The sequence below is a fragment of the Raphanus sativus genome, chromosome 1, assembly GCF_000801105.2.
Source record: "Raphanus sativus cultivar WK10039 chromosome 1, ASM80110v3, whole genome shotgun sequence".
NCBI lineage: Eukaryota > Viridiplantae > Streptophyta > Magnoliopsida > Brassicales > Brassicaceae > Raphanus > Raphanus sativus.
The window spans coordinates 9894560-9912683 of record NC_079511.1 but is presented as its reverse complement, the minus strand read 5'-3'; the positions used below and the strand labels follow the sequence as shown (position 1 = coordinate 9912683).

At 37.0% G+C, this 18124-nt stretch overlaps 2 protein-coding genes and 1 non-coding gene across 4 annotated transcripts in view; 2 read left to right on the top strand and 1 right to left on the bottom strand.

The window, feature by feature from the left end:
• LOC130496901 (uncharacterized) overlaps positions 1 to 2552 on the bottom strand; it is a 5144-nt gene extending 2592 nt beyond the window's left edge. Inside the window, exon 1 of the mRNA XM_056989549.1 lies at positions 2264 to 2552. Coding sequence (XP_056845529.1) covers positions 2264 to 2552 — 289 coding nt within the window. The remainder of the gene's footprint in view (positions 1 to 2263) is intronic.
• Positions 2553 to 4127: 1575 nt separating this feature from the next.
• TRNAD-GUC (transfer RNA aspartic acid (anticodon GUC)) lies at positions 4128 to 4199 on the top strand. The gene has a single exon. It is a non-coding gene; the product is annotated as a tRNA-Asp (tRNA).
• Positions 4200 to 8649: 4450 nt separating this feature from the next.
• On the top strand, positions 8650 to 17746 carry LOC108852818 (UDP-glycosyltransferase 85A2). Of its 2 annotated transcripts, none has more exons than XM_057010113.1 (2): positions 8650 to 9266; positions 16691 to 17746. In XM_057010113.1, the coding sequence occupies exons 1-2, from the start codon at positions 8750 to 8752 to the stop codon at positions 17632 to 17634; spliced, it is 1461 nt and encodes a 486-aa protein (XP_056866093.1). In that variant the 5' UTR covers positions 8650 to 8749; the 3' UTR covers positions 17635 to 17746. The 2 variants fall into 2 exon arrangements, with proteins under 2 accessions (XP_056866093.1, XP_018481831.1); XM_018626329.2 differs by having other exon boundaries at positions 8652 to 9266; positions 16700 to 17746.
• Positions 17747 to 18124: the final 378 nt, after the last annotated feature.

Sequence of the window (18124 nt, the reverse complement as noted above, 5' to 3'; positions counted from 1 at the left end):
ACACAAGTTGCAATGCTTATCCATCAACAAGCTCTTTAGACCAAACTCTCACATTCATTTACAAACACATAAGGTGAATACTTGCAAATGGGCACATGATCCTAATCATTTGGCTTGGTGAACAAAGTGGTCAAATGTGAATGAAAACAATGGCTCAAAATAAATCATTTCAAAGTGCAATCACTCAAGAACAAGGAGCTTGATCATTATGCAAAATTTATCTAAGACCAGGAGCAATTTATGCATACATAGATCCATTCTCATCATTCTACCCTTTCCTAAGTGATATAACAAGCTTCACCCCTATTCACATTCATCTCAATACCCAAAGTAACCCACTTTATTACACTCACCTCATGAACTCTTTACTTTAACCATCTAAGGATCTTTTATTAACTTTTTCACAACTCTTAGCTCTATCTACCTTCCCACCATCTTATTGATACATCATTTTTTTTCTTTTTTTTTTTTATATTGGGAGGTTCAAATAGACTAAATCTAGAGATTTCTTATTTTTGATCCTTAGTGGCTTCTTTTCTCAACTTTTTGATCATCTTTCTCATTTTTTCTTTTCTCCCAAACCAAGATAACAAACTTTAGAATAAACAAAACCCACTAACCATCCTAGATGCTAACTCAAATGAGGATCCTATGCTAGCAAGAGATGAGAACAAATCTGTCGCTTCCCAATACTCTCAAGATTTTGCACATGACAAGCTATCAAAAAGAAGGCCTCACTCAAGCAAATCAATGTTGGTCTCAAAGAATGGCTAAGGGTTTAGGGGTAGGAGAGTTCCATTTGGGTTAACAAAGGATAATGAATGGAATAAGATAACCCAATGTGTATGAGATCCATGATCAAGTATGCAAGTGCCCATATGCAAGAGAGATTAAGTTCATTAAGTTTCAAGTTCAAATTGGAGTTGGCTTCAAGAGCAATGTCAATATCAAGCAAGCAACATGTTTTCAAGAAGAGTGTTCAAGGCTCGAAACTTACAAGCTTTTTTAAGAGATGCTCAAGCTATTTGATATGTTTAACTAGGGTGTCAAAATTGAGTTCTAGACATGTGTCCTTTACAAGGTTGCTCCAATGCATGAATGCAATCTAAATGCTTATAGACTCAATTCTAAAGATGCAAATGATGCAACTAATGCTTCTTAATTTATTTTTTTTTATATGCAAAAAAGTATATACAATGCAATTGCATGATGCCTCATGACAAGTAAACAAAACAGAAAACAATGTGAGATAGTAGACTCTCCCCCAAACTTACTTCACACAGTCCCTTGTGTGAGAGTAAGCTCAAAGAAGAGATCTAAGAGAAAGAAATAAACATGATAACTAAATATGTACAAGGTTGGAGTGGCACATACTTGGAGTTATAGGCTGAATTGGGTGGTAGAGGACCCTTGGCCTCAGATTTGTTTCGCCGGTAGACATGGGCTGAAGTGGAAATGAAGACTTCTCTTATCTAGAGATAGACCCAACCTGAACAACCTCAACAATACTTATTAAACAACTTAAAAAGAAAGAAAAATAAAGAAATATATACAATGGATAAACATGGGACTTCCTCCCAAGTGAGCTTGTTTTAAGTCTCTAGCTTGACTTTGTGTGCATGCTAATCATAGGTATCAAAAAGGCTGAGCCAATGCACCTTTGGTCATTCTTCTACAAGAACAAGAAACCAAGTGCGCAAAGGAGCACACTACTGTCCATAGAAAATAGACAGATTTTTCATCAAAGAGCTTCACTATAGATGAATCATGAAATATGAGATGCTCTTTGATGTTTAAATAGTCATGAGAATCAAATGCATTTGGTGGAAAGATAAAGTCAACTACTGGTTCAAACGAGGTTTTAACAAAGTAGTCAACTCTATCTCCATCAACTGAATAGAACACAATGTTCACATTCTCATGATTATTTTTGACAAGGGGGTTTTTCTATCTCAAGCAATAGCTTATCCACATCAAGTTCATCCCCTATATCAGCAAGAGAAAGAAGAGGTCTAGGTTCATTAAGAATCAAAAACTCAGATTCGAGATCAAATGAAGCACATAGATAGCTCTTGTCAAAACAAACTTCAATATGAACTCTAGCAAGCTTTTCTATTCTCAACTCATCTAGCTTCCTAGTTTCACATATCATATCAAGACATTCATTGATGAGCACAAGAGAATCATGATCATGAGCAATGTTTTTCACCACAAGGCAAGCATATTTTCTCAAATTGAAGTTCTAAAATAGAAATTTCTATACCTTCCAGCTGGAGTGGTGGAGCCCAATCCATTACCTCTTTAAGGTCATAGGCAACATTAAACTCATACTTTGTAACCTCCCTTCCTTCAAGCTCTGCTCGATCCTTAATAAGCTCCAACCGGATCCTTCGTGCTAGGGATGTCTTTGCCGACCCCGGGTACTCCTTCTGAAGCTCATATAACATCACAAGTTGTGCTGGTGTGAGTATACTTGCATCAAAGTCATCTTGAATGTGATATTCAAATGTGTCTTCCTCTTCTTGTGGCTCTCCATGGTAACTTGAAGCCATCTCTACAAATAACAAAAGCTAGAAGAAAAGGTTAGTAACTGTACCAAAGCAAAACAAAGCAAGAAAATAAAGCTTAGTCTCAAGAAAGATTGAAATCCTAATGATAAATCTACTAGCTCCCCGGCAACGGCGCCAATTTGGTATTGGGAGTTTTCAAGGTTCCCAAGTCAAATGATAGTATAGAAAGGTTGTCGAACCACAGAGAACTAGAAATCTATAGCACCAAGAATACACAAACTCTCTTAATCTAAGCAAACGAGAAGATGGATGATGGTAACAAAGCTAAGATCCTAAAAATATAAACAAAGGTGATCTCAAATCCACTCTAGAAATAAGTGCAAGAACTAAACTTTCAACCAAATGATAAGGTAGAATCCATGGGCTTAAGGTAATTGATCCAAAGCGATTTCCAAGTAAAGGTGCCAACTTAAGAAACCACAAGTATTTATAGGCCTAGAACACACTCAAATAGATTAATCCACTCCCGTGACAATAATCCCTATGCTAATCATGCTTAGAACATCAACTCCCGTTGGCCTAAAACAAGAAAGCATGCATAAATCACAAGTCTATTAACCATCTAAGCTCCCTTAACAACAAATCCCTTTGGCAAGATGAACAAAAAGCTATACTAAGTTCATTCAAGCATTTTAACAAACACCTTCCGGGCTTAAAATAGCTTAAGATCTAGATGAGATTGATCAAGTCTAATCTAGCATTAAGAACACTTAGCAAGCATAAAAACTAGTAGATTCAACAATAAACACCTTAACTCTTCACTAATCACCCTAGATCTACCTAACCCATGGATTCAAAAAGAGTCTACTCTCTAATCTTCATGAGAAACCTTAAATCCATATGAGATTCAAGGTTAATCATGTTAATGATTAAGAGAAACAAGATATAAGATGAAGAAAATCCTTAAAATGATTAAAAGGTTCAAGCTTTTACAAAATGAGGCAAATTTAGAGAGAAAATGAGATACATTAGGGTTTTTGGGTCTAAATCTATTTATAGGAGTGCATAAATCGAGCTGGTTTAATTGAATTAAACCAAAGTCAAACCGGACTAAACCGGGTCAACACTTCACTAATCGCTATATCTTCTCCACAGCGACCTGTGCATCCCGTTTCAAGACCCCGCTCCAGTCATCTTCTACTCTTTCTCTCGTGAACCCGAGCGGTGTTGTAGCCTCCGCTCTCCGTGATCGCTCCAGCTCCACAGCGGCGTCTGGTTCCCGTTTCATCAAGTCGCTGTGGCTCATGCTCGATTCCTAGTGGCTTGTCTTCCTCGTCTCAAGCTTCAGCCTTGGCTTAGATCGATTTGTGTTCCACCATTAGAGGCTGGTTCAAGCTTCTATTCCTCGCGTTTCATCCTCTTCGTCGAGCTCCAAACCGACATCTCTCCACCGGAATCCATGGCCACGTTAAGCTTCTCCGTCACAGGCTCGATCCGTGAGCAAACCCATAGCACGAAAGCTCCAAATCAAGCTTCTCCGGCGAGTCCTTGCTTCACCACCAGCGTATCCGTCTTGTTCTTCTTCGTTCTCGCCGTCACCGGACCAAGCTTCAAGCCGTCGTTGTAGTATAGTGGTAAGTATTCCCGCCTGTCACGCGGGTGACCCGGGTTCGATCCCCGGCAACGGCGCCAATTTGATATTGGGAGTTTTCAAGGTTCCCAAGTCAAATGATATTATAGAAAGGTTGTCGAACCACAGAGAACTAGAAATCTATAGCACCAAGAATACACAAACTCTCTTAATCTAAGCAAACGAGAAGATGGATGATGGTAACAAAGCTAAGATCCTAAAAATATAAACAAAGGTGATCTCAAATCCACTCTAGAAATAAGTGCAAGAACTAAACTTTCAACCAAATGATAAGGTAGAATCCATGGGCTTAAGGTAATTGATCCAAAGCGATTTCCAAGTAAAGGTGCCAACTTTAAGAAACCACAAGTATTTATAGGCCTAGAACACACTCAAATAGATTAATCCACTCCCGTGACAATAATCCCTATGCTAATCATGCTTAGAACATCAACTCCCGTTGGCCTAAAACAAGAAAGCATGCATAAATCACAAGTCTATTAACCATCTAAGCTCCCTTAACAACAAATCCCTTTGGCAAGATGAACAAAAAGCTATACTAAGTTCATTCAAGCATTTTAACAAACACCTTCCGGGCTTAAAATAGCTTAAGATCTAGATGAGATTGATCAAGTCTAATCTAGCATTAAGAACACTTAGCAAGCATAAAAACTAGTAGATTCAACAATAAACACCTTAACTCTTCACTAATCACCCTAGATCTACCTAACCCATGGATTCAAAAAGAGTCTACTCTCTAATCTTCATGAGAAACCTTAAATCCATATGAGATTCAAGGTTAATCATGTTAATGATTAAGAGAAACAAGATATAAGATGAAGAAAATCCTTAAAATGATTAAAAGGTTCAAGCTTTTACAAAATGAGGCAAATTTTAGAGAGAAAATGAGATACATTAGGGTTTTTGGGTCTAAATCTATTTATAGGAGTGCATAAATCGAGCTGGTTTAATTGAATTAAACCAAAGTCAAACCGGACTAAACCGGGTCAACACTTCACTAATCGCTATATCTTCTCCACAGCGACCTGTGCATCCCGTTTCAAGACCCCGCTCCAGTCATCTTCTACTCTTTCTCTCGTGAACCCGAGCGGTGTTGTAGCCTCCGCTCTCCGTGATCGCTCCAGCTCCACAGCGGCGTCTGGTTCCCGTTTCATCAAGTCGCTGTGGCTCATGCTCGATTCCTAGTGGCTTGTCTTCCTCGTCTCAAGCTTCAGCCTTGGCTTAGATCGATTTGTGTTCCACCATTAGAGGCTGGTTCAAGCTTCTATTCCTCGCGTTTCATCCTCTTCGTCGAGCTCCAAACCGACATCTCTCCACCGGAATCCATGGCCACGTTAAGCTTCTCCGTCACAGGCTCGATCCGTGAGCAAACCCATAGCACGAAAGCTCCAAATCAAGCTTCTCCGGCGAGTCCTTGCTTCACCACCAGCGTATCCGTCTTGTTCTTCTTCGTTCTCGCCGTCACCGGACCAAGCTTCAAGCCGTCGTCGTGGTTCTGCTAAGCCATCGAGTCTCCTCCATGATTCACGCCGTCATCGCTGCTCATGGCGCCTCCGTTGAACCACAACTCCACCATTGCCGTACTCTGTCTCAACCGTGATCATCTCTCCCGTCGTGGTGGCCACCGGGATCGTCGGAATCAAGTCGCGGCGAGAAGAACAATCGACCTCTCCAATGGTGGGTTTCTTCATATTTGCAAAACCAGTCCCTGCCCTTTTGATAACTTCGTTTCTGACCTCATACTTTGTAAATTGCAGAAATGACCTTGCGAATTGACCCAAAACTTCCAATTGTGCACTCCAACTCCTATGATATGCAAATGAGTATGCAAATGCAATAAATATATCTAAATGCAACCTAAAATGATCATAATAATCTAAAATATGAATCTAAAAATCTATAAAAACATGAGATATCAACACTATGTCGAGGAACATAAGCCAGTAGGTTCCTCCGGGAATAAACTTCGACTTTAGACAATGGAGATAAAAACTTCAGCTCTTCTTTGGTCTTGACAATGGAAATACATCCCTTGGGCGCAACTGCAACTCCAGAAACAATCGTCCTATCTCGGACAGTCCGTAACTTGGACTAAACAAATTGACCTAAAAATATGAGCTTTCAACTAGAACTCCCCCGTAGTGGTTAAACTATAACCAATAAATCTCAAACTATGAGAAAACAAGACAGACATAAACTCTGAGAAATTCTAAACTATAGAAAATCTCTAATAAAAAAAAATAACCCATGTGAAACCATAAATCCTTAGCATTACTAAACCCTCGAATTCTTTTGCTCTCATCAAACCAAAACCAAGAAAATAATCAGATAAATAAAAAACCAAAATCACCGAAATAGAAAACTAAAATCCAACAAAACCCATTGACTTTATGAAAAACAGATCACGTAGTTGGCAGCACATCATCTTCATCATCGTTAGACCCTTCATCCTCTTCTCCAATTATTACAGCTACCATGATGATCACGAGTGCAAGATCACTTTTTTTTTCTTTATGCGGAAGCTTTTAAATTTGATCCCAAAGAATCATCTGCTCTGATACCATGTAAAGTATAATAGAATATGAATATATTATTGTGTTGTCTTTAATATGAGAATACAAGACACATATATATATCGCTAACATTAACATAATGTTAACAATAGACAATGCTAACTTTCCTAAATACTTAATAGAAATATGTTAAGAATATCTTGAGGTTAACTTGATCTTCAAGTCTTTCCTTTTAGTCTTGAGGGTCTTCATGGGTTTCACGGGCTTCACAATCTTGGTCCGTAAGATACACATCTTCCGGCCCAACATATCTCTAATATGATGCGTACTTTGATTTATCTACAGTTTTTTTTTTGCTAAGAATGAGCGGGTTGTGAGTTACAAAGGGTCAAAGCTTACAAGAATTCTCCGTGGCAAAAAAGATAAAAAATGGAGAAAACCTGAGATTACAGAAACCATTACAGTGAATGGACTGTGATGAAACAGAACTCAAAAACAGAGTCCTAGGCGCGCATGAGCCAACGCCTTAGAAGCCCGTTGAATGCCTTCCTGTTTTTTCTTGCCAGGATTGCATCTTTGACTAATCTATCCAGCTTATGAAACATGGCAACAGAAGTAGATGAGATATATTGTTGTGCAATCGGTTGTTCCGTTCATACCATATTTGGTAGATAGTGGCTTGCGCAACGAGGCGGCGGAGTGTTATTGGTGAGGTAGAGTCCTTAGTTCCCAACCAAGCTGTGAAGGCAGTCCAAGTGTGAAAAGTGAAAGATCGATATCCAAGTCTTCTGATGATTAGGGTCCATAGATGTTCACTAGTTTCACGGCGGAGGAATAGGTGATCTCTGTCCTCAACTGAGATATCACAAAGGCAGCATGAGGGCTGAACCGATAATTCCCACGAAGCTTTTATCTACAGTTTTATTTTGCCAGAACACATCTTAGGTATGGGACAATAGTTTATTCAGCCAAATTTTAGCAAAAAAAAAAAGAGGAATAGTTTATTCAGAACTTTTTTAATTACAAAAATAATTAAGATTGATATTTATGATACACAGATTTAATATATATACGATTCTAGAGCATCAACATTAGTCTATAAAGTCGATAATTTACTAACATAAAATTTTGATATTAAAATAATAAACAGCCACTTAGAATTTTGACAATTAAAATGATTATTTTCAAACAGAAAAATAAAACTAAAGTCTCTCAATGTTGAGTTTAGCTTCTCTTTTACTTCCTAGTTTTCCATTTTTTTTTTGACTAATCCTAGTTTTCCATTTTTTCTCGAGATTCATTGAAAGACTCATCAATGATGATGCTTTTAAATATTTACATGTCAAAGTTTTATATGTTTTAGTTGACACATGCATAGCTTAGGTTCTAATGTAGCATAGAGGTAAAGCCGATGAAGAAATGCTGATAAAGACTTGTACCAAAAAAGAAAAATGCTGGTAAAGACCAATTGTCTATATATATATATTTTTTTTAAAAGACCAATTGTCTAGAAGAATAGTAGCAAAGCAATCATTTACGAACCAGGCGAACAAAATATTAACGACAAAATACTCAAGTACTTGATAAGAAAAATATCAAACTCTTATTGGAATCTAAAACAAGCACAATCTGGTTGAAAATTATGCAACTTGAGCATGAGATCACCCCACCGATTAATCGTACAACTCTCACACGACACTCAATTGTGGACCACTAGTTTGACGTTTATTTCACCGGACCACTCTGAAGTCTGAACCCATCTTGTAGATAGAAAATATTATCATTTTGGCTGCCTTATTATAACTATTTTTTTCTATTGAAAAAGGCAGGTTTGTACCCTTTACAATAATTAAAACACAACTTGGCCTTCAGATCCAAATTGACCGACATGGTCAATCTTCGCATGCATGGCCGATTTTTGGGGAGTTTTCACGTGCGAGAACCATGAGGTTTTACTCTCACCGCCTCATTCCCAGTTCAAACATTATAAATAAAGGCCTTTAAGTTGGCCAGTTCAATCACATATACAATATCTATTTTCATTTTCCTTTCTGTCGGCATAAGAAAGAAAGAAAATGGGATCTCATGCCGTTTCTCCCGCCCGGAAACAACACGTAGTTTGCGTGCCTTACCCAGCTCAAGGCCATATCAACCCGATGATGAAAGTGGCTAAACTCCTCCACGCCAAAGGCTTCTATGTTACCTTTGTCAACACCATCTACAACCACAACCGTCTCCTCCGGTCCCGTGGGTCCAACGCCTTAGATGGGCTTCCTTCCTTCCAGTTCGAGTCCATCCCTGACGGTCTACCGGAGACTGACGTGGACGTCACACAGGATATCCCTTCCCTTTGCGAGTCCACTCCGAAGAATAGTCTCGCACCGTTCAAGGAGCTTCTTCGACGGATCAACGCCCAAGATGAAGTCCCTCCAGTGAGCTGTATTGTGTCCGACGGTTGTATGAGCTTTACTCTTGATGCTGCGGAGGAGCTCGGTGTCCCCGAGGTTCTATTTTGGACCACAAGTGCTTGTGGCTTATTGGCTTATTTACACTACCATCGCTTCGTCGAGAAAGGCTTATCTCCACTGAAAGGTATATTATTGTATTACTTTTGATAAATGGTTTAATCCGTGTTACAGTAAGTGTTTTAACGTAGAAACCCATAAGAACCCACATGTTCATGAGTGAGTTAATGAGTTTATAATTAATGAGGTCGGATATGCATAATTTTAGTTGTGGTTTTAGGTATGTACACTGAATTTTAAATTTGTATATTTTTAAAAAATAAACACAATATTATTCATACATTCAACCATATTGTAACTAATAAAAAATAAATAAATAATTTTATTAATAAATTATATATTAAAATTATAAAACGACACTTATTTTAAAACAAAAAAATCATCTATAGCGACAATTAATCTGAAAAGAAAGAATAAAAATATCAAGTTGCATTAGGTTACATAATAATTCGAACACCTAAACAATGAATGGCAAAACAATAATTCAATTGGATCTCTATAATAATATTTACAGTCAAGCGGAATGGGTAGAAAACATATATTGAACATTATGGTTAAACATTCATATTGTTTGACCCTTCGCTTCCTTTATTTCCTGCACAGTAGATCATAATTATTGCAAAGCATAATGATCCTCTACAGCAAAATAAAACCTTTTCCATAATTATGATCTACTGTGCAGGAAATAAAGGAAGCGAAGTATATTATTAGATGAGATCAAACAATATACCTTTTTCGGAAGTTTGTTTTTTTATAAAAAGGCGTCCAGAATTTTTTTTTTTTCTTTTTTAACGCTGATTTATTATGATATTACAATTATTAGGAAGATTACATAGACGATTCGACAACAAGTTTTTATTTTGTTAGATCAAACAAAAGTTTGTTAGATCAAACAAAAGTATATGCTAAAATTCAGTTATTTCTCTCGCCAATAGATGTTATAATCCCTTTCTTATTAAAACAGAAGCAATTATTAAGAGTAACCTTCCTTTGGTAATTTAATTACAAACATGTCATTATGATGATGTGTCACTTCTACATTTACTCTCAGCCATGTTTTATAATTACCCTTTCTTTACTAGATTTATTACATATAGTGTCATTGGTAACACTCATATTTGACTTAACATGTTATAATTTATTATACAATATTTTGTTAAGTTTAAGTTGACCCAAAAAAGCTTACGAGACATCAACTTAATATTTATTATTAATATGATTCAAAATAACATGTCAATAAGACATCAAACCATCGTAATATATAACAATATAATATTAAACTTATGGTCTATTTGTTACAAAGACAAAACTAAATAAATTATTGATTTACTTTAAATATTTAAAAACTCATATAACTTTATACTATATAAGGTGAGCCCATTTTAATAACATGTATTTTTTTAAGCATAATAACATGTACTTTATGTAATGTAACTGAGATAAACAAGTATTATGATAAGTAATATGTTAATATGAAAATTTTGTAACTGAGACTTTTTGAAAAACTAAATGTATTTTAAATTTATTTGTGAAATATTCATTCCCAAACTGTGTAGATATACTTCTAGAAATAAAAAAATGTGTATTTGTAATCTTTAGAAATACCCACAAAACAATATATACGCTATCACAATTTAATTTTTACTATAATTATATAAGGTTTTTAATATGTTTTCCTAATTTATTGGCGACCTAATTTAACGCCATAAATATACCATATTTCAAATTTCACTACAAGAAAACATCGTGATTCTGACGGATATTTTCCTCGGTATGTCCTCGGAATAACGGTATTCCGAGGACATACCGACGAAAAACGTCGTCGGAAAAATTTGGTCGGAAAGTTCAGATTCCTCGGAAATCCCTCGGAAATTTCCGAGGAAATTCTGAGGACACTAGTTTCCGACGAAATTCCGAAGAACGTTTTTGAGGACCATTTCGTCGGTATTTCCTTGGATATGTCCGATAGAATATTCCTCGGAAATGCGTCGGTATATTTCCGAGGACATTTCGAGGACATATGCCCTCGGAAATTTCCGAGGAAATCTTTCCTCGGAAATTTCCGAGGGAATATTTCCTCGGAAATTTCCGAGGGCTGTGTCCTCGATAAAGTCCTCGGACATATACCGACGCTTTTCCGAGGATGTGTATCCCTCGGAATATTCCGACGACCCTTTCCTCGGAATATTCCGAGGGATACACTTCCTCGGAATTTTCCCAATTTTTTTTTTTATAAAATTGTAAATTAATTTGTTTTTAATTGGAATTAGAAAATATAAAATTAGAATTAGAATTGAAAGAAAACATATTAGATAATATTCAAAGTTGTACAAATTAAAATAAAACATTCAGAGTTTTTGAAAAAAAAAAAAAAAAACTACGGGAACTGCTCGTTCGGGTACATTCTCTTCATCATTTCCATCATTCTCTCGTTCTGCCTCCTCGTTTCCTCCCATCCCGCCTGTTGATCCGCCATCCTGGTCTCCAACGCAGCAATGCGGTCATCCCTGTCCTTCAACTGATCCATAAATACTGCTGGATCAACTGAGGACGATGGTGCACAAGGAGGAACCGACTGGGATCGACGACCCAAACCGACCAAACGTCCCTTCTTCTTCGGTACCGACTGAAATAGAAAATAAATAAATTTAAATAATAGAAAAGATGATAAATGAAAATAAAATAAATGAATTGAACTTTTAAAGAAGAACATACCGATGCAACGATTTCGTTGATTCGAATCCGGGACAAGTTGGTAGAAGCCGTCGAAGTGGCGTCCATGTCGGTTTGAAGCTGAGATAGACGGATCTCTTCGTCTTCCTTCTGAGTTTGGATCAGGTCGATCACATCCCTCACAACACCATCATCAATCAGCCCAGTATGCTTGTTGGTATGCGCCTTCCTATATAGGAGGAGATCATCAACCGGCTCGCCATCATTTTCTTCCGCCTTGAAATAAACATAAGTTAAACAAACGTTAGAAATTAGAATAAATGCATAAAAAATAAAATAAACATATTTAAATAATTGGAAGAAAAAAAAATTGAACTTACCAAGCGATCTCTGAGAGTGGCAATAGTCTGGGCACCCAAATTGTGCTTGTACATGCCCTTCCCGCCACGATCGCTCTTGCGGTTGTTGGAGTTGGTCAAGGAGATTTCTTTCGTCTCCTCCTTGTTCCAATGCACACACAACTCCTTCCAGACGGTGGGGTTGATCGACTGCGGGACCTTTTAATAAATAAAAAAAATAGTTAAATAAATTCAAAAATAGTTTAAAAAACTTTTAAAAAATAGTTTAATAAATAAAAAAAACCTCGTTGGCGAGCCACTTCTGCTTCCACTCGTAGATCTGCTTCCCATAGTTGTCCATAACTTTATGGACGAAGGCGTTACGGATAAAGGGTGTATGATCGGAATGCCAGTTGAACTCTTGCTGGAAAAAAACACAATTAGTAGAAATTTTATATTAAAGATTAAAATATAAATAAAAAATTAGAATACTTACCGCAAACTGACGAAACCACATCTGCTGGTCCTCGAGAGGGAAGTGAGTGAAAGTCGGATATCCCTTCTCGAGGGTCGATTTCATCATACGGTTGATCCACCCGCTGATCCCGTTCTTAGATCGGTCGAACCTAAAATAAGGAACAAATTATTAATAATGAATGAAATTTTAATGAAAGAAAAAAAAGACGTTTAATTACCATGTTTGACCGAGTCCCCGTGGCTCCGGAGTAAGATAGGGAAGATGCTCACGACCGGGCTGTTGAACCAACTGTTCAACAGTCATCACTCCCGGAACCACTGGAGGAGCAGGAGAGTGTGCAGCAGCGGGAGCAGAAACCGGAGAGGGAGATGTATGGTAAGAGCTCTGTGGCGATGAAGAATCCCGAGAGTGGCTGGACGAACCCCGAGAGTGGCTCGCCGTACCACCACGACCTCGTGGTGCGGAACGACGAGGTCGAACCCGGGGCTGATCACCAGTAGACCTGTAAATTAAAAAAAAAAGTTTTAGTCAATAAAAATTGAAAAAATATTTAAATACAGATTTTAATCACAAAAATAGTTTTAGTCAATATAAATTGAAAAAATATTTAAAAATAGATTTTAATCACAAAAATATAAATATAATTAGAAAAAATAGTTTTTAATAAAAAAAAGGTTTCAAAAATATTAAAATGTTTAATAAGTATAGAAATGATTTTATAATTCAAAAAATAGATTTTATATATAAAAAACGTTTTCATAATTATTATTTCGATTTTTAAAAATCTAAAAAATAGATTTTAATCACAAAAATATAAATATAATTACAAAAATAGTTTTTAATCATAAAAAGGTTTCATAAATATTTAAAATGTTTAATAAATATAGAAATGATTTTATAGTTCAAAAAATAGATTTTCTATACAAAAAACGTTTTCATAATTATTAATTCGATTTTAAAAACACAAAATTAAGAATAAACTTTCAAAAAACTTCTAAATCAACTCAATACAAACAATAATCACAATCAAACTCCCATTACACAATCCTACCAATCACCCTAAAAAAAATCTATTTAAAAACTTCTAAAATCATCACATCTACTTAAACCCCCACCAAATCGAATCTAATAGAGTGGGATAGGGTCCTTACATGATTTATGGATGAAATTGAAGAGGATTAGGGAGGATTCGCCGGAAATCGCCGCGGGAGAAGAGAGTGGTCGGCGGAGATCGCGAGAAGAAGAAGAGAGAAATGGGGAAGAAGAAGTGTTTAGGGTTTATAAAACCGAATTTCCGACGGAAAAACGGCCGTCGGAATTTCCTCGGTCCGTCGGAATTTCCTCGGAAATCAATTATTTAATTTTCGTGAAAAATTTGGCGGTTTCCTTTGCCCGGTTAAATGAAAACATTCTGAGGAAAAGAATATTCCTCGGAAATTCCTCGGTATATTCCGAGGAAATTCCGAGGAATACATGTTTGTGGTTTCAAAACATCAAATTTTTTTGCCCTATATCATTTTTTATATTAATGTAATGCATACCAATGATAATTGTTTGTTTATATGATCCTAAATCATGAAATAACAAAATTCTAAAATGAATTGTATGTATTCCCTTTACCATTCATTAAAGTGTATAAGTGTTTCTCGTATGTTGTGGGGATTTCGTTCATACATTCCGAAAACTGTTTATTATCGGGTGATACACCAATTTTTGACTTTATATTCAGTCTAAGTATTTTAATAAGGCTTATATAAGTGTTATTGAAACCGAAAAATGTTGTTTTCGACTAAAAAAACCTATATTCCTCGGAAAAGCCTCGGAATTTCCGAGGAAATTCCGAGGAAAACTTATGTTTCCTCGGTATTTCCTAAGAATTCCCTCGGAATTTTCCGACGCATTTCCGAGGAAGAGAAAACCCTATAATCAAAACCCTCAATTCCTCGGGATTTCCTCGGAAATGTCCGAGGCTTTTCCGAGGAACAGATACCCTATAACCAAATACCCTAAACCGTCGGAATGCCCTCGGAATTTCCTCGGTATTCTTATATTAAAAAAAAAAAAAAAGGCGATGCTACTCTGTTTCGGAGTCATCATCACCAGATGATTCTGAATCTGGATCTTGGTGAAACTCTCCAATCTCTGGTTCATCCTCTACGTGAACGACGGCTTCCTCTGCGAAATCGGTTAAATCGACTACAAGGCCAACTGCAGCTAAATCTTCTGCTGCACTTAAGTTGCCAGATGTGCTTGGTTGTAGTGGGTCTTCCAGCTAAATTTTAATTTGTTTAAAGCACTCACATAAGTAAGCATCCATCCAGCAAATTCTCTCTGCTTCAGTTCTTCTAGAGCCTCCTCTGTGGCGTATCTATATTCGAACCGCTTTTCTGCCATGAAAATCCTGTACATATGATGACAATAATGTAATTAATTAAGATTTAAATTTTAACTTGTTAAAATAAAAATTTGTAAGCTAATTTATTTACCTCTCATATTGAAGAATATCTTCGCAGTTGGTGAGCAAATATGTTTGCAAATGACTGCGCTCCTGCTCAGTAAGTCGACGGTCCTTTGGTTTTCCGCTAAGTCGTCCAACATCTGTGAAGATGTCTGGAACCGTAACATGATATGTTGCCCGTTCGCCTCTATCATCATGCCGAGCAGGTCTTCTGTTTTTGGTCTACATTACCCAGGAAATTCCGACGGAATTCCGACGGCAACGGCTCCTTCCTCGGAATTTCCTCGGTAATTTGAAAATTCCCCAACGGCTCTCTGACGGCTATAATATATCCTCAGATTTTCGTCGGTTTTTTTCCGAGGAATATTGTTTCCTCGGTATTTCATAAGAAAATACCGACGAAATGTTGTTTCCTCGGAATTCCGTCGGTATATTCCGAGGAAATTCCGAGGAAACTCAAAATTTGAGTTTCCTCGGAATTTCCTCGGAAATCTCTCGGAATGTTCCGAGGATCTCATTTTCCGTCGGAATGTCCGTCAGAATCGCCTTGTTTTCTTGTAGTGTTTGAATGATGTATAATTTATATTTCTTCATGATTTTATGAATGGATAATCAATGCGCCATCACAACATTAATCTATATTAATGCAAAATGGAATTAAAATTATATAACTAAAAAAATTAGTTTGAAACCATCATTTTGGCACAAGACTTGATAAATTAATTATGAACCCTTTTTATTGTTCCACCAATTATTATGTCTAATTTTCAAAATAATTGATTTGCCATATATCGTAAAATCAAAATTAGTGATAAAAACATTTTATAAATTTTTTTATCCTGCGCAAGGCGCATGTCTCTATCTAGTAAAATAATAATCCGCAATCAATCGAGGTTCTTTACTTCACATAAGAAGTTGGTGGGAAGACCATGAACGATTTTTATTGTAAGAAGTTGTTATTAACATTTTACCAAAAAAAAGAAATGGTAGTTGAAACTAGCTATTAAATACTAGCAAACTAGACCACGAGAAAACATTTTTTCTGGCAAAACGTGAAAATATTAAAATATATACAAGTATCCCTTAATCAAACCTAAATCAAATAGAATTAGGACAAAGTTTTCATATATACTTCTCTGACTGACATTGCTGGCTAATAATAATCTTTTCCGGCTCAGTACACTACCGATAATTCTGCATATTAATACGGTGTTTAAACTAATTACTAAGAGCATCTCCATCAATGAACCCCTCTTGAGGTTCATATTTTTGATTTTTATTATTAAATTTTTTCTTTTTCTTTTCGATTTTCTTAAAAAAAGAAAAAAAAAAAATTTGGACTAGTCGCGGGCCGCCACATGTCGTAGGGCCCGCGCTACAGTGAAAGGCGGGTTCACTGCAGTTAACTTTCAAAAGACAGGTTCAGATCTTTATAATATTTTAATATTTTTTCTTTTCGAAAAGTGTGTGAATCTTTCCATTGAACCCTCAATGGAGATGCTCTAATACAATGATGTTTAAACTAATTACTAATAAAATGGTAGTGTTGGCAGATGAGAGTTACTTGACAAAGGAGCATTTAGACACAATTATAGATTGGATTCCATCCATGAAGAACCTAAGACTAAAAGACATCCCTAGCTTCATCCGTACGACTAACCCTAACGACATAATGCTCAACTTCCTCATCCGTGAGACCGACCGAGCCAAACGTGCTTCTGCTATCATTCTCAACACGTTCGACGATCTCGAGCATGACGTCATCCAATCCATGCAATCTATCGTACCTCCGGTTTACTCTATTGGACCGCTCCATCTACAAGTGAAACAACAGATCAGTGAGGATAGTGAACTAGGACGAGTGGGATCAAACCTGTGGAAAGAAGAGACAGCATGTATAGATTGGCTCAATACCAAAGCTCCAAACAGCGTTGTTTACGTTAACTTTGGGAGCATAACTGTGATGACGGCGAAGCAGCTTGTGGAGTTTGCTTGGGGTTTGGCGGCCACGGGAAAAGAGTTTTTGTGGGTGATACGGCCAGATTTAGTGGCCGGTGATGTGGCAATGGTACCACCTGAGTTTCTAACTGAGACAGCGGACCGGAGGATGCTGGCGAGTTGGTGTCCTCAGGAGGAAGTCCTTTCCCATCCGGCGGTCGGAGGGTTCTTAACACACTGTGGATGGAACTCGACGCTTGAAAGTATTTGTGGAGGAGTTCCAATGGTGTGTTGGCCATTTTTCGCAGAGCAGCAAACAAATTGTAAGTTTTGTTGTGACGAGTGGGAGATTGGTGTTGAGATCGGTGGAGATGTGAAGAGGGAGGAGGTTGAGGCGGTGGTTAGGGAGTTGATGGATGGAGAGAAGGGTAAGAAAATGAGAGAGAAGGCGGAGGAGTGGCGGAGCTTGGCTGAGAAAGCGACTGAGTGTAAACGTGGTTCATCAGTTGTAAATTTTGACAAGGTTGTTAAGGTTCTTTTAGGAGAGTAAAGATTCTATGATTAAACTATCGTTTTCAGTTTTTTTTCCTTCCTTATCAAATCCTCTGTGAACCCTGTGATGATATCCTCCTAAATTATCAATTCGAAATGTTATATGGACACACACATGCCCACAATTCTTGAGTTTGAAAATGACATGAGCTCATGGGGTTTCTCATTCCCCTCCAGCCATCTCTCTAAAATTCACAAAAGGTTATGTACCGCCACAAAAGTTGAATCAAACCAATATCAACTGGTTTGGAATTGAAATTTTGTGAAAATGATAGTTAACAAACCAAATTATTGATCTACGTACGTAGACTGGCTTGAATATGATATTTGTTTGGATTGAATTTTAATCATCATTTTTGACGAAGTATTGAATTTTAGTCATCTATACATAACACATATTATAAAAGAATGTAGGGTAAGATGAGTTTAAAATACGTCTACCCTAAAGGCGGTGTCTTTGAGAAGAGTGGCCGTGAAGACACAGAAGT

Excerpts from the sequence above, each read along its gene's own strand:
- LOC108852818 (XM_057010113.1), top strand. The coding sequence starts at position 8,750 with ATGGGATCTCATGCCGTTTCTCCCGCCCGGAAACAACACGTAGTTTGC. Across the intron at positions 9,267-16,690 it reads AGGCTTATCTCCACTGAAAG|TGTTGGCAGATGAGAGTTAC; the intron begins GTATATTATTGT and ends ATAAAATGGTAG.